Source organism: Vanrija pseudolonga, chromosome 5 (genome assembly GCF_020906515.1).
Source record: "Vanrija pseudolonga chromosome 5, complete sequence".
NCBI lineage: Eukaryota > Fungi > Basidiomycota > Tremellomycetes > Trichosporonales > Trichosporonaceae > Vanrija > Vanrija pseudolonga.
Genome location: NC_085853.1, coordinates 1,621,879 through 1,640,060, shown reverse-complemented (window position 1 = coordinate 1,640,060; position 18,182 = coordinate 1,621,879). Strand labels below are relative to the sequence as shown.

Here is an 18,182-nt window from a genome sequence, read left to right as displayed (position 1 = left end):
ACAGCTCGCCATGTCCCCAACACCCCCACCCCCACCCCGCCTCCTCGAGGACAAGGTCCTCATCGTGACCGGCAGCAGCAGCGGCATCGGGCGGGCGGTCGCGATCGGTGCGTCCTCTCTCTATTGGCGTCGCTAACCACCTCCAGCCGCAGCAAACCACGGCGCCAAAGTGGTCCTGCACCATCTCGGCCCGTCAACCCAGGCCGACATCGACAGCCTCGTGTCCTCCCTCCCGCCGTCAACGCAGCACACAACAGTCGCGGGCGACATTGCGCTGCCTGACACGGCGACCGCCATCGTGAATGCTGCGATCTCCTCGTTCGGCCGCATCGACGTGCTCGTCTCCAACGCAGGCATATGCCCCTTCCACTCGTTCCTCGACCTCCCCCATACGCTGTGGAAGAGGGTGCAGGACGTGAACCTCAACGGCGCATTCTACGCCGTGCAGGCGGTAGCGAACGCCATGGCGGCACAAACCCCGCGCGGGGGGTCAATTGTGGCCATTAGCAGCATCTCCGCGCTGATGGGCGGCGCGGAGCAGACACATTACACGCCTACCAAGGCCGGCGTGAAGAGCTTGATGGAGAGCTGTGCTATCGCGCTGGGCGGGCTGGGGATTAGGTGTAACTCTGTCTTGCCGGGTGGGTCTGCGTCGGCGTCTCGACGAGGCGAAGCTTGCTGACACTACACCCCAGGTACCATCGAAACACCCATCAATGCCGACGACCTCGCCGACCCCGTCAAGCGCGAGTACATGACCCGCCGGATCCCCCTCGGCCGCCTCGGCGAGCCAGACGATATCGCGCAGCCTGTCATCTTCTTCGCGTCCGACATGGCGAAGTATTGCACGGGCGCGAGCCTGCTAGTCGACGGCGGGGCGGCGATCTCACTGCAGTAGGCGGGCCGCTGGGGCCTGGTCACAACATACTTTATATGCATACTAGTTTGACAACATGGCACAGCATCTAGTAGAGGCCAAGGAACCCGGGTCGACTGAATGTCTAGTTGAAGGAACTCGCACGCGACGCGCGCCTACACTCCCTCACATCACATCACCCCCACCGCCCCGCAGAATGCGCTTCACACTCCGCCAGAACATGGCCTCGGCGCCATCGCCCGTGCCCTCGCTCTTGGCCAGGAGCGCGTTGAACCGCGTCACGTCGCCATGCCCGACGCCCTCGCGGTCTCGCATGCGCCGCACCACCACCTCGACGCTATCCTTGGCCTGCTCCTTGTCCGCGCCGTCCTCGGCCGATGCGCGGAACCACCACACGCGAAGCAGCAGCAGCACGCCGCGCTTTCCAGCCTCGTCGGCCTCCCAGGACGTAATGCGCCGGTCGGCTATCGCGGCTGCGGGCGACCCCTCGATGATCTCGGACCAGCCCACCTCGCGCGCCGCCCACTTGGCGTACACCTCGGACGTGACAAGCAGCGCGAGCGGTCGCTCCGGCCCCGCGTGGTTGGGCGAGTTTCGCAATCGCGGCACGAGCGACGCTTGGAACAGCAGTGTCGACGAGATGGCAAAGAGCACGTGCGACTTGAGGTGTGCGGCTTCCGGCGCGCTGAAGCCGCCAGATAACAAGTGGTTGATCGACGTCTTGAGGTTCTTGAGGCCGCTGTCGAGGAGTGCCCACGCGGTTTGCGCGAGCTCGTCGTCGATAGGGTCAGTGGCGGCCCGCACGTCGTCGTTGGGGCTGAAGCCCGGAAAGCTCCCCTTGCGGTGCCATGCGCCGAGGTACAGCGGCGAGGTCATGCTCGACAGGCGGCGACGCAGACCGGGGCTGCCTGGTTGGAGACCAGGACTGGACAGCGGCGTCCCCGCACCAGGCGTACCGTGGACACCCGCCTGCCACACCGCAGTACGCGGCGAGGGCAGGTGGTGCGAGAAGCTGCTGCCGGTGCGCGTGAGACGCGGGCGTTGGATGGCATGCGTTGCGTCTGACGTCCGCCGCGGCCCCTCTGACGCCCGGCGCGGCATGCCTGACACGTTGGACCCGGCGAGGGCGAGCGGGTCCTGTGCGAGCGGGTTGAGTGGCGACAACGGCGTGCGCGGCGTGACGAGTGCCGGGGACGTAAGGTGTGGGGGGAGCGGTGGGAGAGGCGGCGGCATCCCGTGTCCGTTGGTCACTAACGTAAGTGGTGGGGGTGGCGGAGCTCGCTTTCTCCTGGGAACTGTCACGGACGCACTTGACGTCGCGCGGGGGAGCGACGGTCGCCGGCCTTCGGCTACTGCAACTTCCTCCTCGGTCTCCTCCACGATTGGTGGCGAGTCGATCGTCCCGCTCGCCGTCGACGTCGAGTCGGCGCGCTGCAGCCCCGGCGTCGACACGGGCGAGAGGAACGGACGGTCCGAGGCGCTGCTCGATGGGTGGCTTTGCTGCTGGTGGTGATGGTGGTACTCGTTACCACCCTGTCCCGCTCGACTGCGCCACGACATGCGCAACAGATTTGCGTACAGCAGCTTTGTCTCGCCGAGCTGCTTGGTCGCCTCGAACGCCTGTGCGCTGGCCAGCGTCCCCCGGCTCCCCTTGAGGCGGGCGGCGCGCTCCCGCGTCTCCTCGACAAGCACCTCCATGTCGGCGATGAGCGCGTCAAAGTCGTCCAGATCCAAAGGGATGCCGAGGTGGAACAGTCGCCGGAGGCGCTCGGCCGCCGCACGGCCGCTGGCGAGCTGCACCCTGGTGATGATGGCTGCGGACGTGTGCGCGGGTTTCCGCCCGACCGAAGCAGCCAGCGTCGCCATATTCGCCGCTTGGTCCAGCGCGTGCTCGGCTAACTCGCCGTGCATGTCGACGGTATCCACGTCGATCGCGAGCGAGGCCACGGCGCTCGCAGCCTCGGCAAGCGCCAAAAACATGTCGGCTAGGGCCTGGGTGTCTTCTTCAAAGGCCTCGCGCTTGAGGCCCCGCGCGCGGTCCATGCGCTCCGCAGCGACCTCTTCGAGCGCGTCGAGCGCCTCGCACGCATACTGCCCCACTTCTCCCTCCCACACCTCGGATGGGTCGTCGGCGTGGTCGTCGAGCGCGAGCAGAACGTGCGAGAGCCGGGAACACACCGCGGCGAGTGCCTCGCGTGCCGACGTCGAATTTGGGGCGGCAGCGGCAAGATTGCTCAGCAAGGACCGTGCTTCGCGTAGATAGGCAACGGCGTCTCCTGGGGCCGTGGACGGGTGCCCCGAAAGATGGAGCAGAACAGTAGATCGGCGCAGCGACGCCCACGGATTGCTGGGCTTTTGTGCGAGCGCATTGGCAAACTGCACCGCCGCCTTGGTGAGCTGCGTGAGGCCTTGTTCCCCGGCGTGCTTGATGCTGTCTGCGTGCGTCTCGTAGGCGATCCCCCCTGTGAATCCCATCAGTTCAGTTCAACTCAGCCCGGGCCCCTCCCTGTCCCGCGGGGCCACTCACGGTGCATGCACCCCTCGAAGCTATCGTCGTTCTTTCGCAGCTCGGCGTGTGCAGGGCCGGTATTCACCGATGCGAGGCTCGGGCGACGAGCCGGCTCCTTGCCGCGACTTGATGTGGACGCGGCTGACACGGAGCGCTCTCGGGTAGTCCAGGATGATGGAGCTGGGGCGACCATGCTGATCTTGGTGGTCATTGGGCTTGCCGCCGATGTCGACCGCTCGCGGGCGGCCACGCGCGCCGTGTCGTCCTCTCCTGCACTGCTGGCTGCACCACCGCTAGCACTTCTCAGACGCCTATTGTCCTGCGACGAGCTGGCTCTCGACGACGTCGGGATGGGCGGGGTGTAAGCGTACCCGGGCACGGGGCTGACTGAGCGCGAGTTTGAGCTCGCGTGCGTGCTGGCCTGCGTCGGCGTCGGCGTGCGGGGAATAGAGATGGGGGTGGCTGATCGCGATGTGCCCGTCGAGGAAGGCAGAGGCACTGCCAGGTCGGTCCCCGTGCGGGCTGTCGGTGACAGCGGTCGGGGCATGGGGCTCGCCCGCGATGATGATGGCGGGTGCAGTGATGAAGAGGGGGATGGCGACGACGAGCGCGACGCGACGCTGTAGTCGCTCGGGAAGAGCGACATGGCGACCGGGGCGAACGAGGCGTAGGCGCAGATGCGGCGCGCAGCGGTGGGGGGGCGTCTTGTCGAGTCGAAACCGTTGTTGAAGATGTTTCCGACCTGGTGAGACAATGCAATGCTGATGGTTGCTTTTGGGCCGTCGTGGAATGTGGCTAGCCAAGCAATGACGTCGAGGATGGCGACGAGGTCATGTAAAGCAAACACCGATAGGCCCAACCCCGTCCGACAGCGACGGCGAGGGGAATGATGATGCAGATGTGTTACGACGACGAGGTGGATAACGTATCGTGCCCACAGCTGCGCGCGTCAGTATCGCGCCGCCCGGGTGGCCATGGTGGTCCAGGTGGACGCGTTGGGCCGTGTGGCTGCTGCTGGGCTGCGGCGAGTCTGAATGCATACCATGCAGAGTTAGGGGCCAAGCTGCAATGCGGCGTGCCATGTAATTCTGCCATGCTGCCACCTGGGCGCCGTGGGATTCGAGGGGTATCGCCTAGTGCTGACACTAACGAGGGCCGTCGCAACCGCTCGCGACCGGGGTATGGCAGCGAGGTGGCGGCTGCTGGCCCATGCCTGGGATGCAGAGCATTGCTAGTGAGCTTGATTGCGGTCGCCGCCGCAGCCACCACCGCGTCCCGGGGAGCAAAGAGTTGCAGAGGAGGAGCAGAGGAGCAACAGAGACGACGCGGAGAGTGACACAAAAACAGGGCACTTTGGCGTCAAAGTGGCGCAAACATCCCTTGAAAGCAGACAGACTGGTGGCACTCGACGCGCGCCTACAACATGGAACCAAATAACAAGTTAGGCGCGCACCGACACGCGCTGCCAATCGCCACTGTTGCCACCTAGGATATGACGACAGACACGCCGCGTCTCGAACTACTCTCACTCGCATCGACAACAAACCGCGTCGCATTCTATAACCCATCGTCACTTCGCGTGCCTCTAGACCGCCAGAATCAGCGCCAGACGCGAGCGCTACACGACCCCCAGCTACAATGTCAGCCGCCGCAGGCAGCGTCCAGTCGTCGACCAACCTCTTCCGGCGGCTAGCGTGGAACTCGTCGGTCCCAATCGAGGTGCGCCTCGCCGACGACGTCGCGGGCGGCGCAGTGGACAAGTACTATGTGAGTGGGCTGGGGATGCGGCCGTAGGACAAGCGGTGAAGGCATCGCCGCCGCCGCCGCTACCATCGCCGCCCGCACCCCGCACCCCGCTCGGACCCCCCTGACACCCACGACCACAGACCCAAGCACCGCGATACACGTACCTCCCGCTCCTGCTCCAGGGCGTGCGGGAACAGCTCGTCGACGTCGCGCTCGACGACAAGGCGCTAGCTGAGCACTCGGACGACAGCCAGTGGTGGTTTGAAGAAGACCCCGGAGACAGCGAGGAGAGCAATGTCAAGTTTGCGCTACAAGGACCGTGCAAGTGGTGAGTGGGCAGTCAGGCGGCAGTCGGGCTGTGGTCGATTGCATCTAGCAGCCCCGCTTCTCTGTTGTCTACCCAACTCTGCTGACTCCCCAGGCACTGGCCAATAGACCTGATCGAGCTGCACGCCGCCATCAGCCGCACGGGCCGGCGCGGGGCCGAGGCCGAGCCCGACGCGCCGCCTTCGCCGCTCAAACTGATCCTGCACTTGTCCTCTCCGCCGGCAGACAAGCTCGCCGTGCCGCCCGGCATCGAGTCGTGCCGCACGCAGTTCGTGAGCCAGGTCAAGGAGGCGGACTTTGTGCGCTGGGGCAACACGAAGCGCGTGACGGGTCTGCGGCGAGGAGATCTCGAGGCGGGGTGGGAAGGCGTCGTCGCAAACGACTTTGACCTGCACGCGCGCATGGCGAGCCGCGTCGTGCCGCTGCCCATCCCGCTGCCGCCGGCGAACACAGCGCAGCAGGCCACGCCGAGCGGCATCACGTCCCGCCCGCCCTCGACCGAGCCAGGCCAGACGTCGTCGCGCGAGCCCAAGCTCGAGAGCGCGTACGCCGCCCGCAGCCTCCCGATCAAGGTCTACCTCCCCGACGGTGCGCCGGCGCTCCAGTTCCCCGTCCCAAGCCTTGGCAACGATGGCCGCCCGACGACGCTGCTCAGCCTCCTCCGCACCCACCTGCCCCTCCTCTTCCCCACCGTCGCAGAGCCGTACGTCCTCGCCCAGCCCCTCGCACAGGGCATCATCTTGCCGCCTGACGCTGAGGCGGCATGGCTCGCCGCGTGCATGGCCGGCGCGGACGGCTGGCTGCGCATCGGAATCCGGATCGTGGGCGAGGCGTAGGCGCGCAGAGCGAGGAGCGAGCGAAGCGAGCGGCGTAGAGGCTTGCTTTCCATGACGCATGCCCCATGACATTGTCACGACCATACCCCTGTACTACAGATATCGTGCATTCTACATGCTGTATACCGTTGAGACACACGGCGGCTCGCCTACACTGACGGACGATCGACACCGCTTCTACTGATCTGCAAACAGGCCAGCAGGCAGATCAAACCAGTTGTGCAGATCGCCCAGGAGGGGCTGCACGGCCCACGCTGGGAGGTGGGAGAGGTTGACGTCGGGCGGGGAGACATACGGCGTGGCGTCTGTCGCGCCGACGGCAGAGTAGGCTGTTCGCCGGAGGTCGAGGAGGACGTGGATCGCGTCCGGGAGGGACGGGTTGGCGTCTGGGTCGGTGTGCGTGGTGCCTGCTGCCCATTTGCGCTTTGCGCGTTCCAGAAGCTTGACATACTGGTCTGCGCGCGTCAGCGAGCGTCGTTCCCGTTGTCTGTTCACTCTGGCCGACTCACTTGCCAAGCTCCAGTACGCCGCCATCTCGCGCAACGCCTGCAGGATCACCTCAAAGTCGTCGTCCGGCTGGGCCTGGTGCGCGAGGAACGCGTTGATAAACAGCACGCGCGCGGCGACCCACGCGCTCCAGATAAACAGCGGCGAGCTGGCCTGCCGGAAGCCGACGTCACGCGCCTGTTGGACGAGCTGCACCAGCGCGTGCGCCGAGGACGTGCACGTGCCGCCGTACGGCTCTATTGGGGAGCCGTTCGAGAGCGCCGGGTACGCGTAGTACGCGTTGAGCTTGAGCAGCGTCGCGTGGTACACTCCTGCAATGACAAGCGGCATCGGCCCCGGCGTCATCTGCGCCAGCGGCACGTCGGCGAACCACCGCTTCGCGGCCGACGTGAGCGTCATCACCATGTCCTTGCGATGTTCGACCTCGCGCGCGTCGTTCGCCTCGATCACGCGCGACTGCAATGAGTGGCTGCGCCCGAGCAGGTCGAGCGCCTCGACGAGGTACGCCATTGGGCTGAGCGCTGCCGGGTCGGGGTGCGCGTCGCGGTGGAGCACGGGCTTGAAGAGTGGCGCCGAGTGCCATTGCTGGGTGGGGGTTAGCAGCATCCTCGCGCCTGCGGCGCCACTTACCCCGCCCGCCCATATCTCGTCAGAACACGGCAGCCGCCGGCGGATATCAAAGTCTGGCAGCGCAAAGTCCCACCCTGTCGACGCGCACGCGTACCGGTCGAGGCTGAAGATGAGCCAGAAGAGGCGACGCCGCGCCTCGTCCTCGCGCCAGTCGTGCGCGGGCGGGATGATGCTCGTGCGGCTGAGGTTGTTGGGCACGCGGGTCGCCTGTCCGGCGCCCTCGTCCTCCGTCACGAGACCCAAGTGCACCGCCGAGCGGGTGAGCAGCGCGAGGATGCCCCAAGAACTCGGGCCCTGCTCGGACCCGATGAGGTCGAGCGCGAGCAGCGCGAGCGCCTGCACGCTCGCGATGGACGTGCTCTCTATCGCGTGGGATAGGACGTGGGACTTCGCCGCGGCGCGCAGCTGCTGCTTCGTGCCTGCGATGCGCGGGTCTGTACTCAGCCGCAGCGAGACAACAACGATGGCGTAAACGACGATGCTCCACGGCGCGTTGAACGTCTGCTGCGGCGGCAGGATCGGCGCCCACGGCGCAATGTGCGAGAAGTAGAGCGCGATGAGGTCACGCACGATGTCGTCTGGCGGCAGGACGAGCGGGTCGAGGAACGATCCGGCGGAGGGTGCGGGCGAGATGGTCGTCAGCGCCACTGCGGGCGTCGGCGCCAGCTCGAAGGGAAACGACGGCGGCGCGATGCCCGCCGACGCCGACGGCGTAGGCAGCGCCAGCGAACTCGTCACCTCGGCCCGCCACTGCGTCACGGACGCCAGGCCGGCCTCTTGTGCCGCCAGCCGCGCCTCGTAGCCCTGTATCCGTTCTTCGAGCTGTTCTGTGCGTCGTTAGCTCGCTGGCGATGCGCCGCGCCGTGACCCACCGATGCGCTTGGCCATGTCCACGCCCGTGCCGGGCCGCAGGCCGGGCTTGAGCTTGACGGGGTAGATGCACTCGGTGGGATTTCTGGGGCCGCCGTTAGCCGTGCTGCTGCTGCTGTCACCGCCGCCGCGGGGCTACCCACCTCACGCAGTTGTCGCATGTCGGCTTGCCCGAGTCACACTCTGTGGGTCAGCAACCAGCCTCCAACCGCAACTTGCTGATCTTGCGCGCGCGGCACGGCGTGCATGTGATGGCGAGCGGGCTGGCGGCGTGAGTTGAGCGCTACAAATACCGACTCACCGGTCATCTCCTCCGTCCTCGCGCCGCCGCTTCGCGCCGGGCTCGGGCGAGGACGAGAAGTGCGCGTGGTGTGGGTGTGGGTGTACGTGCTGGCGCTCGGACATGGCGCTGCGCGTGGTGCGGTGCGGATGGCGGTGCCCCGAGACACACGTTTGGTGGTGGTGGTGGTGCGAGCAGCGTCGAGATGGTGCTCGCAGTGTTGAGGTGCCGAGGGACGAGGTGGCCACGCCGGGTCGGTTGTCGGGATAACTTTGGGCCGGGGCGGCTTGGCGGGCAGTCCGGGACGGAGGCGTGGTGGACGGCGGTGGACGGCCACTGCCTTACCCCCTCCTTTCCATTATCGAGGTTGCTTTGAGCCTCGCGAAGAGCACCTCGCCCAGGGCAATGCTATACGCAAAAAGCATCTGTCACCACAATCTGGCAGCCCGACTTCCGCGCTATCCGAGCTGAGCTTGGTCCACAGGCTGTGCTCCAAAGGTATAACCCCAACACCATTCGCGGCATCGGCTTAGGCAATGGCGATTATCATCCAGCCAGGGCGCCCCCGGTACCCATCCCCTGTAGGGAGGGCTCCGATGAGGGAAACTACTCATGCACGTCGACCTGTGCGCGACCCAGCGCCTGCCGCCCTCTGTGCATATGCCCGGGGTGGGATCAAGCCTGGCGGGCGGGCGGGCTTTGGCGACGCTCTCTCTACAGGGACCAAACAAATCCACCAGGAGTCAGCTCGTCACCGGCCCAACCGGGCATCTAATGGTCCAGGCAACAGTTGTTCGACCATATAGGTCAGAAATCGGGCCTGTCGCGCACTCATGTGCCGTCGTGAGCCAGCTCAGCTCAGCCGCGGTAGCGTGCAGAGCGCCGCTGTTTGCGGCCTGGACACGTGCATACGACGCAGGTACGACGAAGCAGGTACAACGCAGACAGTGCCGTGGCTGTCAAACCTGTGAACCTCGCCCCAGCCCAGCCAGCGGTGGACGCACGCCGCGACCCAGCCGGGCGCTCACACTCATGATGATCGTCGGGATGTATGACGACCTTGCCGCCACATGGTGGTAGCTGTGACACATGGACAATGCATGGCTGCCGCGTGCACCGGCTCTGCCATGTATCATAGCAATGCCATCGGCAGCGGACGCTCCGCCGCCCCGGACCACGTCGAGCCGACGGCTGGGTGCGACGCGAGGCGGGCGATACGACGGCACCACCGCTGGCGGTGGTGCCCGTCGTATCGGCTCCAAGCCCGGTTTCTCGCTTTCTTCCCCTCTGTTCCAGTGGCTCGCGTGGCGTGGCAGGCTCGTCTGGCTCGCACCATCACGCGAGGCGGACAAGCCCCGCCCCGCTGCCAGCCGTGGCAACCGTCAGCGGCTGGGCGGCTGCCGGCGCCGACCACCGCCCGCCCGTACCACTGCCGCTCAGTATGACAGCCGTACCACAGCCGACTGGGAATGCTCGCACGCGCGCTCGTATCGTATCGTAGGACGTAGCATTTCCAAGCCCGCCATGCCAAGCAGCATTTCCAAGCTACACCCACGACCCAAGCCCCGCCCGTCGTCCCACCGCTAGCCGCCACTCGGCTGCGGTGCACTTGCCGCTCGGATCTCGGCAACCCCGCCTGTGCGTGTATGCGCGCGGCATTGCAACCACGGCTTCCGTCATGCGGGTTGTGCAAGCAACGGAGTGCGGTGTGTCCGTTGCCATTGCATCACGCCGCGTACATCGCACGCACACATCGCACGCATGCATTCCATTCTGCGTGCGTACGTGGGCCGCGCCGTATCGCGCCGCGGCGCGAAACAGGGCGCCCGCGCGGCGCCGACGCCAGGCGCAGCCCTCGTCGTTCCTGCCTCATTCGATGCCACGATGCCACGTATGCCATGAGTGTGGGAGAGACACCACCTCACTGCCGAGGTACTCGCGTAGCACTCGCTGCCACTACCGCCCCATTGGACTCGCTGCGCTCGTGCCGTGCTGCTCATCAAGCCTTCATAATTAATCAACATGATACACTACTGTACAATCCGTGCGATGCGCTACTGCTGATTGTCCCCTCTACTCTGAATTGCTGTTGGTGCTGTTGGCAGCGCCGTTCAAGGCCTCTGCCGGGATGGGCAAGAACTGGCCAATGACGACCGAAGGCAGGTCAAACACGTCGCGGCGGATCGTGTAGCAGGCCGCACAGGGCGTGCTCTTGGCGCCGTTGACGAGCGTGGTCGCCTGGAAGAAGTTTTGCGTAGTGTTCTCAAACGCGTGGACGGCAAAGTTCTCCCAGTAGTCGATCGTGCTCTGCTTGGCCATGAGCTGGTAGATGCAGGTCCGCGCGCGGACGAGCTCCTCCTCAGTCTTGCCAATGAGTTTGCAGAACTCGGGAGCAGCAGCGACAATCTCGCCAGTTCGGCGCCAGACAGCCGTGGGCGTGGCCGAGTACGAGATGAGCTTCTCGAGCTCGATGAGCGTGCGCTGGAACGAGCGCTCGACAAAGATCTCGTCCTCCTCCGTCATGGGCATCTGGAGCGCGATCAAGCTGGGGCGGAACGCGGCTAAGGCGCGGACGACGCGAAGAATGTCGGGCTTGTCGAATGTTTGCGTCAGGTACTCCATAAGAGAGTGGTAGCCCTCGGTGTAGTCGTATGGCTTGACAACATTGTTGTAGACGTCGGAAGGCGTGAGCTTCTTGGGCAGGATCGGCGCAAAGTCGATGCCGCCAGTGAGGCCACCGCCGAGCGGGTTGTTGTCATCGAACACGCCGCCCTGGCTCCAGTTGTTGCCGTTCGTGTACAGCGGGTTCGAAGGCGACTGGTCCGTCGCCAGGATGGGCTGGAGCGAGCTGGGAGGGTCGGCCTGGGGCGTGAGGAGCACGCCGTTGCTGTCACTGCTGTTGTTGCTGCTGGGGTCGGGCAGGCCAAAGTTTGACCACAGGGAAGGCGTCGAGCCGTCGGTTGTGTTGCCAGTGCCAAGATCGCCGAGCGGGAACGAAGGGGACATGGAGCCGAACATTGAGTCGAACATTTCATACTCGAGGTTGGCAGCAGCGGAAGCCGAGAAGTCTGAGGGTGGTTAGCCATGTTGCGGGGGAAGAGGCGATGCATGGGCCGCTCGCTCGACAGCGACCAAGGCCGTGTCAAGCTCGCTGAGAGTCACTTGACAGTCACCATGGCTGCGGTAGTCAAGTGACAAGCTGACGCCAGCCGACGCCGCCAGCTGGCCGCAGATGACCAGCAACAATAACAGTCGCATGCAGCGGCCAGAGCCGCAGTGATGCAGCAGCCAAACGCCCAGCCAAAGCCGCAGCCGCACAATGCCCGTCCAGAGACAATGTCACGCGAATGGCGAAAAATATGGCGCTCAAGCCACTGTTGGGTGGCTTGGCGGCGTGCGTGGGCGGCGGAGAAATGATTCGGCCTCGCGGCGAACCGTCCGCCGGGCCGCTTTCCCCACCGATCCTTTGGTGGAAAGAGTGGGTTTACGCGATAGGCGAATGGAAATGAGAGGCAAAAGACAAGACACTCACTGAACGGGTCGTTGGCAGGAATGGCCCAGTCGGTGAGCTGCACGGGCGCAGGCTGCACTTCTGGCAGAGGCGCCGTGAGCCAGATGTTGTCGGGAACGCGCACGGGTTCTGCTGCAGGCACGCTGACGTTGCCGAGCATGGACACTGGGATGGTGCCACCCCCGAATGGAACGGTCGTGGGGGACGTGTTGAACGCTGGGGCAGGTACTGGAGCAGGCGGCGCGGTCGACGTCGTGGTGGTGGTGGCGGTGACGGTGGCAGTGGGAGCCGTGGGGATCGCGGGAACCGCTGGGGCGGCTACATGCAGTGTCAGCGAACGCGTCCATGATGAGTTGGCTGCTTGCTTGCGCGCACACTTACCCCGCTCGTCGCCCTCCATAAGGTACTTGGCCTTCTTGCGCACACCCTCGACACACTGGTCTCCGATGCCCTTCTTGGTGCAGCGGGTACATGGGCGGCCTGGTAGCACGTGTCAGCAATGATGACGGTGATGACGGGTGCTGCATGCATGGTCGTCGCGACCATTCATGCTGCTTGTGTTGACTCACATTCGTCGCAAGTGAGGTGGCTCTTCTGGCAGGCGAGGCAGGCCTTTGCCACCTTTTTCCTGGCGACCTTGCCGTCAGGACGGGTCTTTGTCCGGGCCGGCGATGCCTTGAGTGGCTTCAAGCGCTGGACTGGCGACGTGTCTGATGCTTGAGATGAAGCCGATACTGAACCGGACGCGTCCGAGGCTTCTCTTGCCTTGCGCGCCCAGTTCTGGGTTGATTGTGTTGTCGTTGCCGACATTGCCAGAGGCTTTGTTGGTGGGTACGGCGCGACTCTGGTCGACGTTGATGTTGGTGATGATGATGATGATGTCGGCGGTGCGGCTGCGAGGACAGCCATATTGTCCAAAATCAATCTCAACCCAAGTCGATTTGCGGAATCAATCGGAGACTGAAATCGGAACGAGCAGGAGGCCGCCAAATACTAATAGTGCGGAACCAAATATGCCAAATCGGTGGGAGATGGTGGGGTGGGGTGAGAGCCGGGCCGGAGGAGCGAGGCGAGGCGGCTAGGCGCTAGGCGACGAATGCACCGAGACGAGAGAGATGCCGGACCCTCGGCAAGTTTTTTTTTTTTTCTTTTGCTTCCTGAACAAAGGGGCGCGCCTTGGCGGGATGGGCGCCTGGCTGGCTGGCTGACGGCTGGCGGGGCTAGGTGGGCCGACTGGCTGCTTTGACTGACGCGCAACGACGTCAACAATAATCAGCGACGTTGACTTTGGCGCAATAGAGCCACAGGGTCGATTTGGTTTTCCCGCCGGATCGACAGAGGCTGCGATGCGTGTGATGCTGACGACGGCTGCTGGCTGTGGAAGCGTCGACTAAGATGCGATGCAATGCTGCTGCTGCTAGTGGCGGCAGTCGTATGCGATGATGATGCGTCCAACACTGGTGGGCAAGATAGCGTGCGGCGTGCGTGGCAATGCGTGCGAGCGAGCGGTTGTATCAAGAGCTAGCGTATGGGAGTGTTGCAGGCTGTACCGACTAGCGATAGTCGGTGGTGGCACAGACAGTGGTGGTGAAGAATGATGATGGTGGTGCGAGGTGTCAAGATGGAGGGGCTGTGGGGGCCACCGGGGCTGCGTGGGGTCTACCTTGGAGGTGACAGACGTCGAGGGAGGAAGAGGGCCGTGGTGACTGTTTGGCAGTGTGGGGTTGTGAGTATCTTGCGTGCGTGTTCTAGATATATGTTGAGAGCTTCGCAATCTTTGCCCACGGGGTTGGACGACTGATTGCAGCACTGATTGTGGAGAGGGGAGCCAGGCGTGAGCCGCGAGGAAACACGGCGTTTTACGTGGCGTCAAACCCCACTTGCCAAGCCCCTGAGCCGTTGTCGGTGCCGACAGATTGGTTTCACGCACCCCAGTGCCATGTAAAGCGCAACAAAAGAGCCCGTGGAGTTGCCGGTATTTCGAGCGCCGGTAGCAAGCGAGCGGGGGAAAGTGGGTGTGGGTCGTGTCGTATGGTGGTGGCCCAGTAGGTGGTGGCGGACAGTGCCCGTGCTGTGTGCGGCATACCCTGCGCGTTCGTTGGCAGTTGTGCCTGTTTTGGCTGGATAACATGGACCGGGAAACAACAAGCACTCTCAACCGGACGCGTGGGCCGCGTCTGCCGCACCACAGACATTCGGCAAGCGCAGGCATGGTAGGTCAGGGGGCCCTGGAATCGACCGACTTTTCCCTCACCTCCACCGTTTTGCACCCACCGGCAACCTGTGCCGGACACTTTTTGTGGGTGCTGTTGTGCCGTTGCGCTGTTGCCAAGCCACATAGGGGCTTGGTCTGGACAGGGTAGCATAAGGGTCTCACGCAACTCTGTGCAAGGCAGCACGACGCAAGACGCAAGGGCCGGGAGCCCCTTTGGGCAGGAACGGCACGTCAGCAGTAGGGTTTGACAGACGTCGTGCCGCTCAAACAGCATATCCTTGGGGCATCCGTCTACACCAATGCCTGCAGCGCTCTTGGGAATGGCAGACGCCAAGTCACGAGTTGGCACCGGCAAGAGAACGTAGCCGCCTCGGTCAAGGCTCTGTTCGGTGAGTGCTGTGGGTGTGATGGCGCATCGGTTGATCTCCCCTTGGACCTTAATCTGTTGCTGGTCCAGTGCGGGGAAACGCAGGAGGCCAGCGACGGCGTTGCCGCAGCGCAGCCGCAGATGCCGCCGATGCCGCCGCCCCATAGCCCCAGAAAAAAAGAAAACCAAGCACTGTAACTGTCCGCATTGATACGAAGGTTACAGCCCACTCCTCCGGTATGGTCCGACTGGGTACTACTCGCCCGCGTGTGTAGCGAGGCAGAGCTGTGACACCGTCCAGCGAAAAATTCGATAACGTGGAGGGTTATTTCGATGTCGTGGGGGAAGGTGTGGGTGGCCGCCACGTTCGTGCCACCCGCCACAGTGCAGCCAGCGATGATCGTTGATCACTCACTGTTAGCACCCTCTACGCCCATTCCAATCTCATGCAATGCCCAATGCCCACCCAGCCCAACGCCCAGTGCCCGCTAGCTTGCTTGTTTGCATGCCCGCAGGCCAAAACTGCGCCGCAAGCATAGAGCTGTGTCAGCGAGCACATCCCAACTTAGCACAGCCAGCATGCGAATGCATCCTGTCAGACATGCAGCACGCTGTCGCTGGCAGTTGGCCGCTGCTTTGGTATTTTGGCTTGCATTTGGTATTGGGGCGGCCAGTGCAGGCTGTGATTTGGTTTCGACGGTGTATCTGGTGCACTCTAATAACCCGAAGAACCGTAAAGAAAAGTGCTTGGAAGCGATTAACACTGTCGACCCTTGCGGAATTAGAGGAGGTGGTGGACCAGCCAGCATGCCTTGTTCAAACGCCACACTGTGTGCATTTGGCGCTGTAATGGCTTGCTTGGGCGGGCTGCGTGGGCCCCATCTGGTGCATTGTTTGGCTCCCCGCGTGGAGGACCGCACTGAGCCGCGCACTGGCCACCACTCGGTAATGCAACCCAGCCGTACCAGCACGCAGCACACACGGCCATTATCGACCTGAGTATTTGACACGGGGCCGCGCGATCGATAGGAAAGATTCGCACAAGGTCGCACAATCTCGCCCGGTAACATGCCGCTTGGCGAGCCGGCTTCCCCACGAGTTTGGCAGCGTGACGCGATCTCCCCTGCGGGCTGCTATCTAGCGTCGTGTTTGACCCTGTCTTGCTGCTGTGAATGACGCACAATCAGCACCAAGGGGGGTCAGCGAGGTCAACGAGCAGCGTGAAAAGTCGCTTGCCACGAATGGTCACCTGACTACAACACCAAGCTGCCGGTTTACCGGCGGCGACTTTACACAAAAGTGATAAGCATGAGACCGATGGTTTACCCAGTTTTACCCGTGACGAGTTGTTACACGTCAATAGCCACGTGGCACATCGGCCTTCTCCGTCGTCGGTGAGCAAGAATAGGCCATGGCATGCACCACGCCGATCACATCACCGCCGCCGACTGGCGACCGACGCAACGAGCAGCAGCACACGAGCGAGCGAGAATGGCGAGCACCGCAGCATCAACTTACTAATCGCTGTCGGACAACATTGTGCTTGCTTTGTCACCACATGTCGACACGTCGACCATAAAACACGGACCGCCGCGCACGCAAAGCGGGACAACAACGGCCAGCAAGCGACACGACGGCACACATCGCCGCCCTCCGACCGACCCTGACGAACAAGACAACCCACCATGCCGACAGCGGTAGATGAGCGGACACCATTACTGGGGGCCGCCAGGCGCCCGATCTCGCCCGCGGGGGCGGCGGCGGCTCCAGTGCCGACGGCGGCGTCGACGACAGAAGCCGTGACGACGACGCCAGCGCCAGCGCCAGCGACCTCGAGCTCCCTCTTCCCGCCCCTCGCGCGCGTCCTCGCCGCGTCGGTGCTCATCAGCCTCACCTTCTCCGTGACGCAGACGGCGCTCGTGTACTCTTTCCGCACGATGACATGCGACGAGTACTACCGTACCCGGGAGTGGCACGGCGTCGGGGACCGGTGTGCCGTGCGCGCGATCGAGGCGCGCACCGCGGAGCGTGTGGCGCTCATGTCGGGGCTGACAACTGCGGCGTGTGAGTGGGCGGGGCAGGCAGCGTACAGTATGGACCCACTGACACAACCCCCCAGCCATCGTCAACCTCTTCACATCCGCCTGGTTCATCCAGCGGTACGGCGTCAAAGCGGCCATGTTCCAGCAGACCATCTGGGCGGCGCTGCGCAACCTCACGCAGATCTACGCGCAGACCGTGGGCGGGAAACTCGGCATGGACATTATCACCACGACACAGCTGTTCAACGTGCTCGGGAGCGCGGGCGGGTGAGTCGGCGCCCAGGCGGGGCAAGGAACGTGGCGGCGGCCGTCGGTGGCCATTTACCCCGTCCTCGTCTCTGCCACCTCGCACCCACACCACTAACACCCACCCCCAGGTACCAGCTCTGCGCCAACTCGTACGTCGCCATCCTGAGCTCTGACGAGGCGCGCACGGCCAACTTTGGCGTGCTGGGCGGCATCATGATGCTGGGCTCGGGGCTGGGATACTCGTTTGGCGGGCTCGCCGAGCGGTGGTTCGGCTACCTCGCGCCGTTCCAGCTGGCCTTTGTGCTGCTGGTGAGCTGCACCCTGTTTGGCATGTTCTTCCTGCCATACGTCGCGCCCAGCGCAGACGCGACAAAGGAGCGCAAGGGTGGCTTCCTTACCCCGCTCAAGACGTTCGTGCCCCGCATGATCGTGTCGCCGTCAGGCCGTACACGCAAGTCGTACAACCTCACGTTCCTCGGCGTCGGCACCTTCTGCTCCGTCCTCGCGACGGGCTACGTGCCCCTTGCGCTCCAGCTCGTTGGGACCAACCTCTTTGGCTTTACGCCAGACACGTCGGGCTACATGATGACGCTGACGCTTGGCGTGCGGGCCTTCTTCCTGGCGCTGTGCTTTCCAAAGATCATCTCGGTCGGGCGGCGGTGGTTCAGCGGCGCGGCGCCAGCATCGCCATCGACGCCGGGCTCGCCCAAGCCCCAGCCTGTGGTCCACCCCGAGGACGCGGACCAGGCCGAGGTCGCCGACGCGGCGGGGCAGCCCGTGTCCGACTCGGCGCCAGCGCTGACAGACACGGCGCACGGCGCGGCGTTCGACCTCGTCTTCCTGCGCTACTCGATCCTGCTCGACGGGATCCTCACGGGCGCCACGACGTTCCTCACGGCGGGATGGCACGTGTACCTCGCCGCAAGCGTGTTGCCCTTTGCGAGTGGCACTGGGTCCGCGGCAAAGGGCGTGGTCATGGAGCTCGTGCGGCCGGAAGAGCGCGCAGACGCGCTCAGCGCCATCGCCCTCGTGGAGCGCTTGGCGCAGGTCACGACCATCGGGCTGTTTGGGTACGTCTTTGCGTACTTTACGGACATTGGGCTGCCAACGCTCGTGTTTGCCGCGGACGCGGCGATTGCGATTCTGGCGTTTGTCATCCTGCTACCGGTGACGATGCGGTCGCCAGCGAGGACTGAAGCAGCATAGAAAATAGAGC

At 64.2% G+C, this 18,182-nt stretch overlaps 6 protein-coding genes across 6 annotated transcripts; 3 read left to right on the top strand and 3 right to left on the bottom strand.

Moving 5' to 3' along the window:
- Positions 1–10: 10 nt before the first annotated feature.
- On the top strand, positions 11–898 carry DHG2 (L-rhamnose-1-dehydrogenase; the record flags this gene model as incomplete). The annotated part of the gene is made up of 3 exons (XM_062773844.1): positions 11–107; positions 147–641; positions 696–898. The coding sequence occupies 3 exons, from the start codon at positions 11–13 to the stop codon at positions 896–898; spliced, it is 795 nt and encodes a 264-aa protein (XP_062629828.1).
- A 41-nt stretch (positions 899–939) lies between these two features.
- LOC62_05G007321 (uncharacterized protein) lies at positions 940–4,246 on the bottom strand. Its single transcript, XM_062773843.1, has 2 exons — positions 3,405–4,246; positions 940–3,339 (listed from the first exon to the last, which is right to left on the bottom strand). Exons 1-2 carry the CDS (start codon positions 4,030–4,032, stop codon positions 1,043–1,045), a joined length of 2,925 nt encoding a protein of 974 aa, XP_062629827.1. The 5' UTR covers positions 4,033–4,246; the 3' UTR covers positions 940–1,042.
- Positions 4,247–5,024: 778 nt separating this feature from the next.
- ATG5 (Autophagy protein 5) lies at positions 5,025–6,295 on the top strand (the record flags this gene model as incomplete). Its single annotated transcript, XM_062773842.1, has 3 exons — positions 5,025–5,153; positions 5,273–5,460; positions 5,554–6,295. The coding sequence occupies 3 exons, from the start codon at positions 5,025–5,027 to the stop codon at positions 6,293–6,295; spliced, it is 1,059 nt and encodes a 352-aa protein (XP_062629826.1).
- Positions 6,296–6,472: 177 nt separating this feature from the next.
- On the bottom strand, positions 6,473–8,707 carry LOC62_05G007319 (uncharacterized protein; the record flags this gene model as incomplete). Its single annotated transcript, XM_062773841.1, has 5 exons — positions 6,473–6,750; positions 6,805–7,387; positions 7,433–8,259; positions 8,305–8,387; positions 8,604–8,707. 5 exons carry the CDS (start codon positions 8,705–8,707, stop codon positions 6,473–6,475), a joined length of 1,875 nt encoding a protein of 624 aa, XP_062629825.1.
- Positions 8,708–10,572: 1,865 nt separating this feature from the next.
- Positions 10,573–13,881, bottom strand: ERT1_1 (Transcription activator of gluconeogenesis ERT1). The gene is made up of 4 exons (XM_062773840.1): positions 12,663–13,881; positions 12,475–12,573; positions 12,115–12,411; positions 10,573–11,650 (listed from the first exon to the last, which is right to left on the bottom strand). The coding sequence occupies exons 1-4, from the start codon at positions 13,000–13,002 to the stop codon at positions 10,656–10,658; spliced, it is 1,731 nt and encodes a 576-aa protein (XP_062629824.1). The 5' UTR covers positions 13,003–13,881; the 3' UTR covers positions 10,573–10,655.
- A 2,479-nt stretch (positions 13,882–16,360) lies between these two features.
- psiT1_1 (Major facilitator-type transporter psiT1) lies at positions 16,361–18,172 on the top strand (the record flags this gene model as incomplete). The annotated part of the gene is made up of 3 exons (XM_062773839.1): positions 16,361–16,739; positions 16,795–16,984; positions 17,095–18,172. The coding sequence occupies 3 exons, from the start codon at positions 16,361–16,363 to the stop codon at positions 18,170–18,172; spliced, it is 1,647 nt and encodes a 548-aa protein (XP_062629823.1).
- Positions 18,173–18,182: the final 10 nt, after the last annotated feature.

Coding starts and splice junctions, on each gene's coding strand:
- ERT1_1 (XM_062773840.1), bottom strand. CDS start 13,002: ATGGCTGTCCTCGCAGCCGCACCGCCGACATCATCATCATCATCACCA. Junction 12,574..12,662: donor CCACCTCACTTGCGACGAAT/GTGAGTCAACAC, acceptor ACGTGCTACCAG/GCCGCCCATGTACCCGCTGC. Junction 12,412..12,474: donor TATGGAGGGCGACGAGCGGG/GTAAGTGTGCGC, acceptor CACTGCATGTAG/CCGCCCCAGCGGTTCCCGCG.
- LOC62_05G007321 (XM_062773843.1), bottom strand. CDS start 4,032: ATGTCGCTCTTCCCGAGCGACTACAGCGTCGCGTCGCGCTCGTCGTCG. Junction 3,340..3,404: donor CTTCGAGGGGTGCATGCACC/GTGAGTGGCCCC, acceptor TGGGATTCACAG/GGGGGATCGCCTACGAGACG.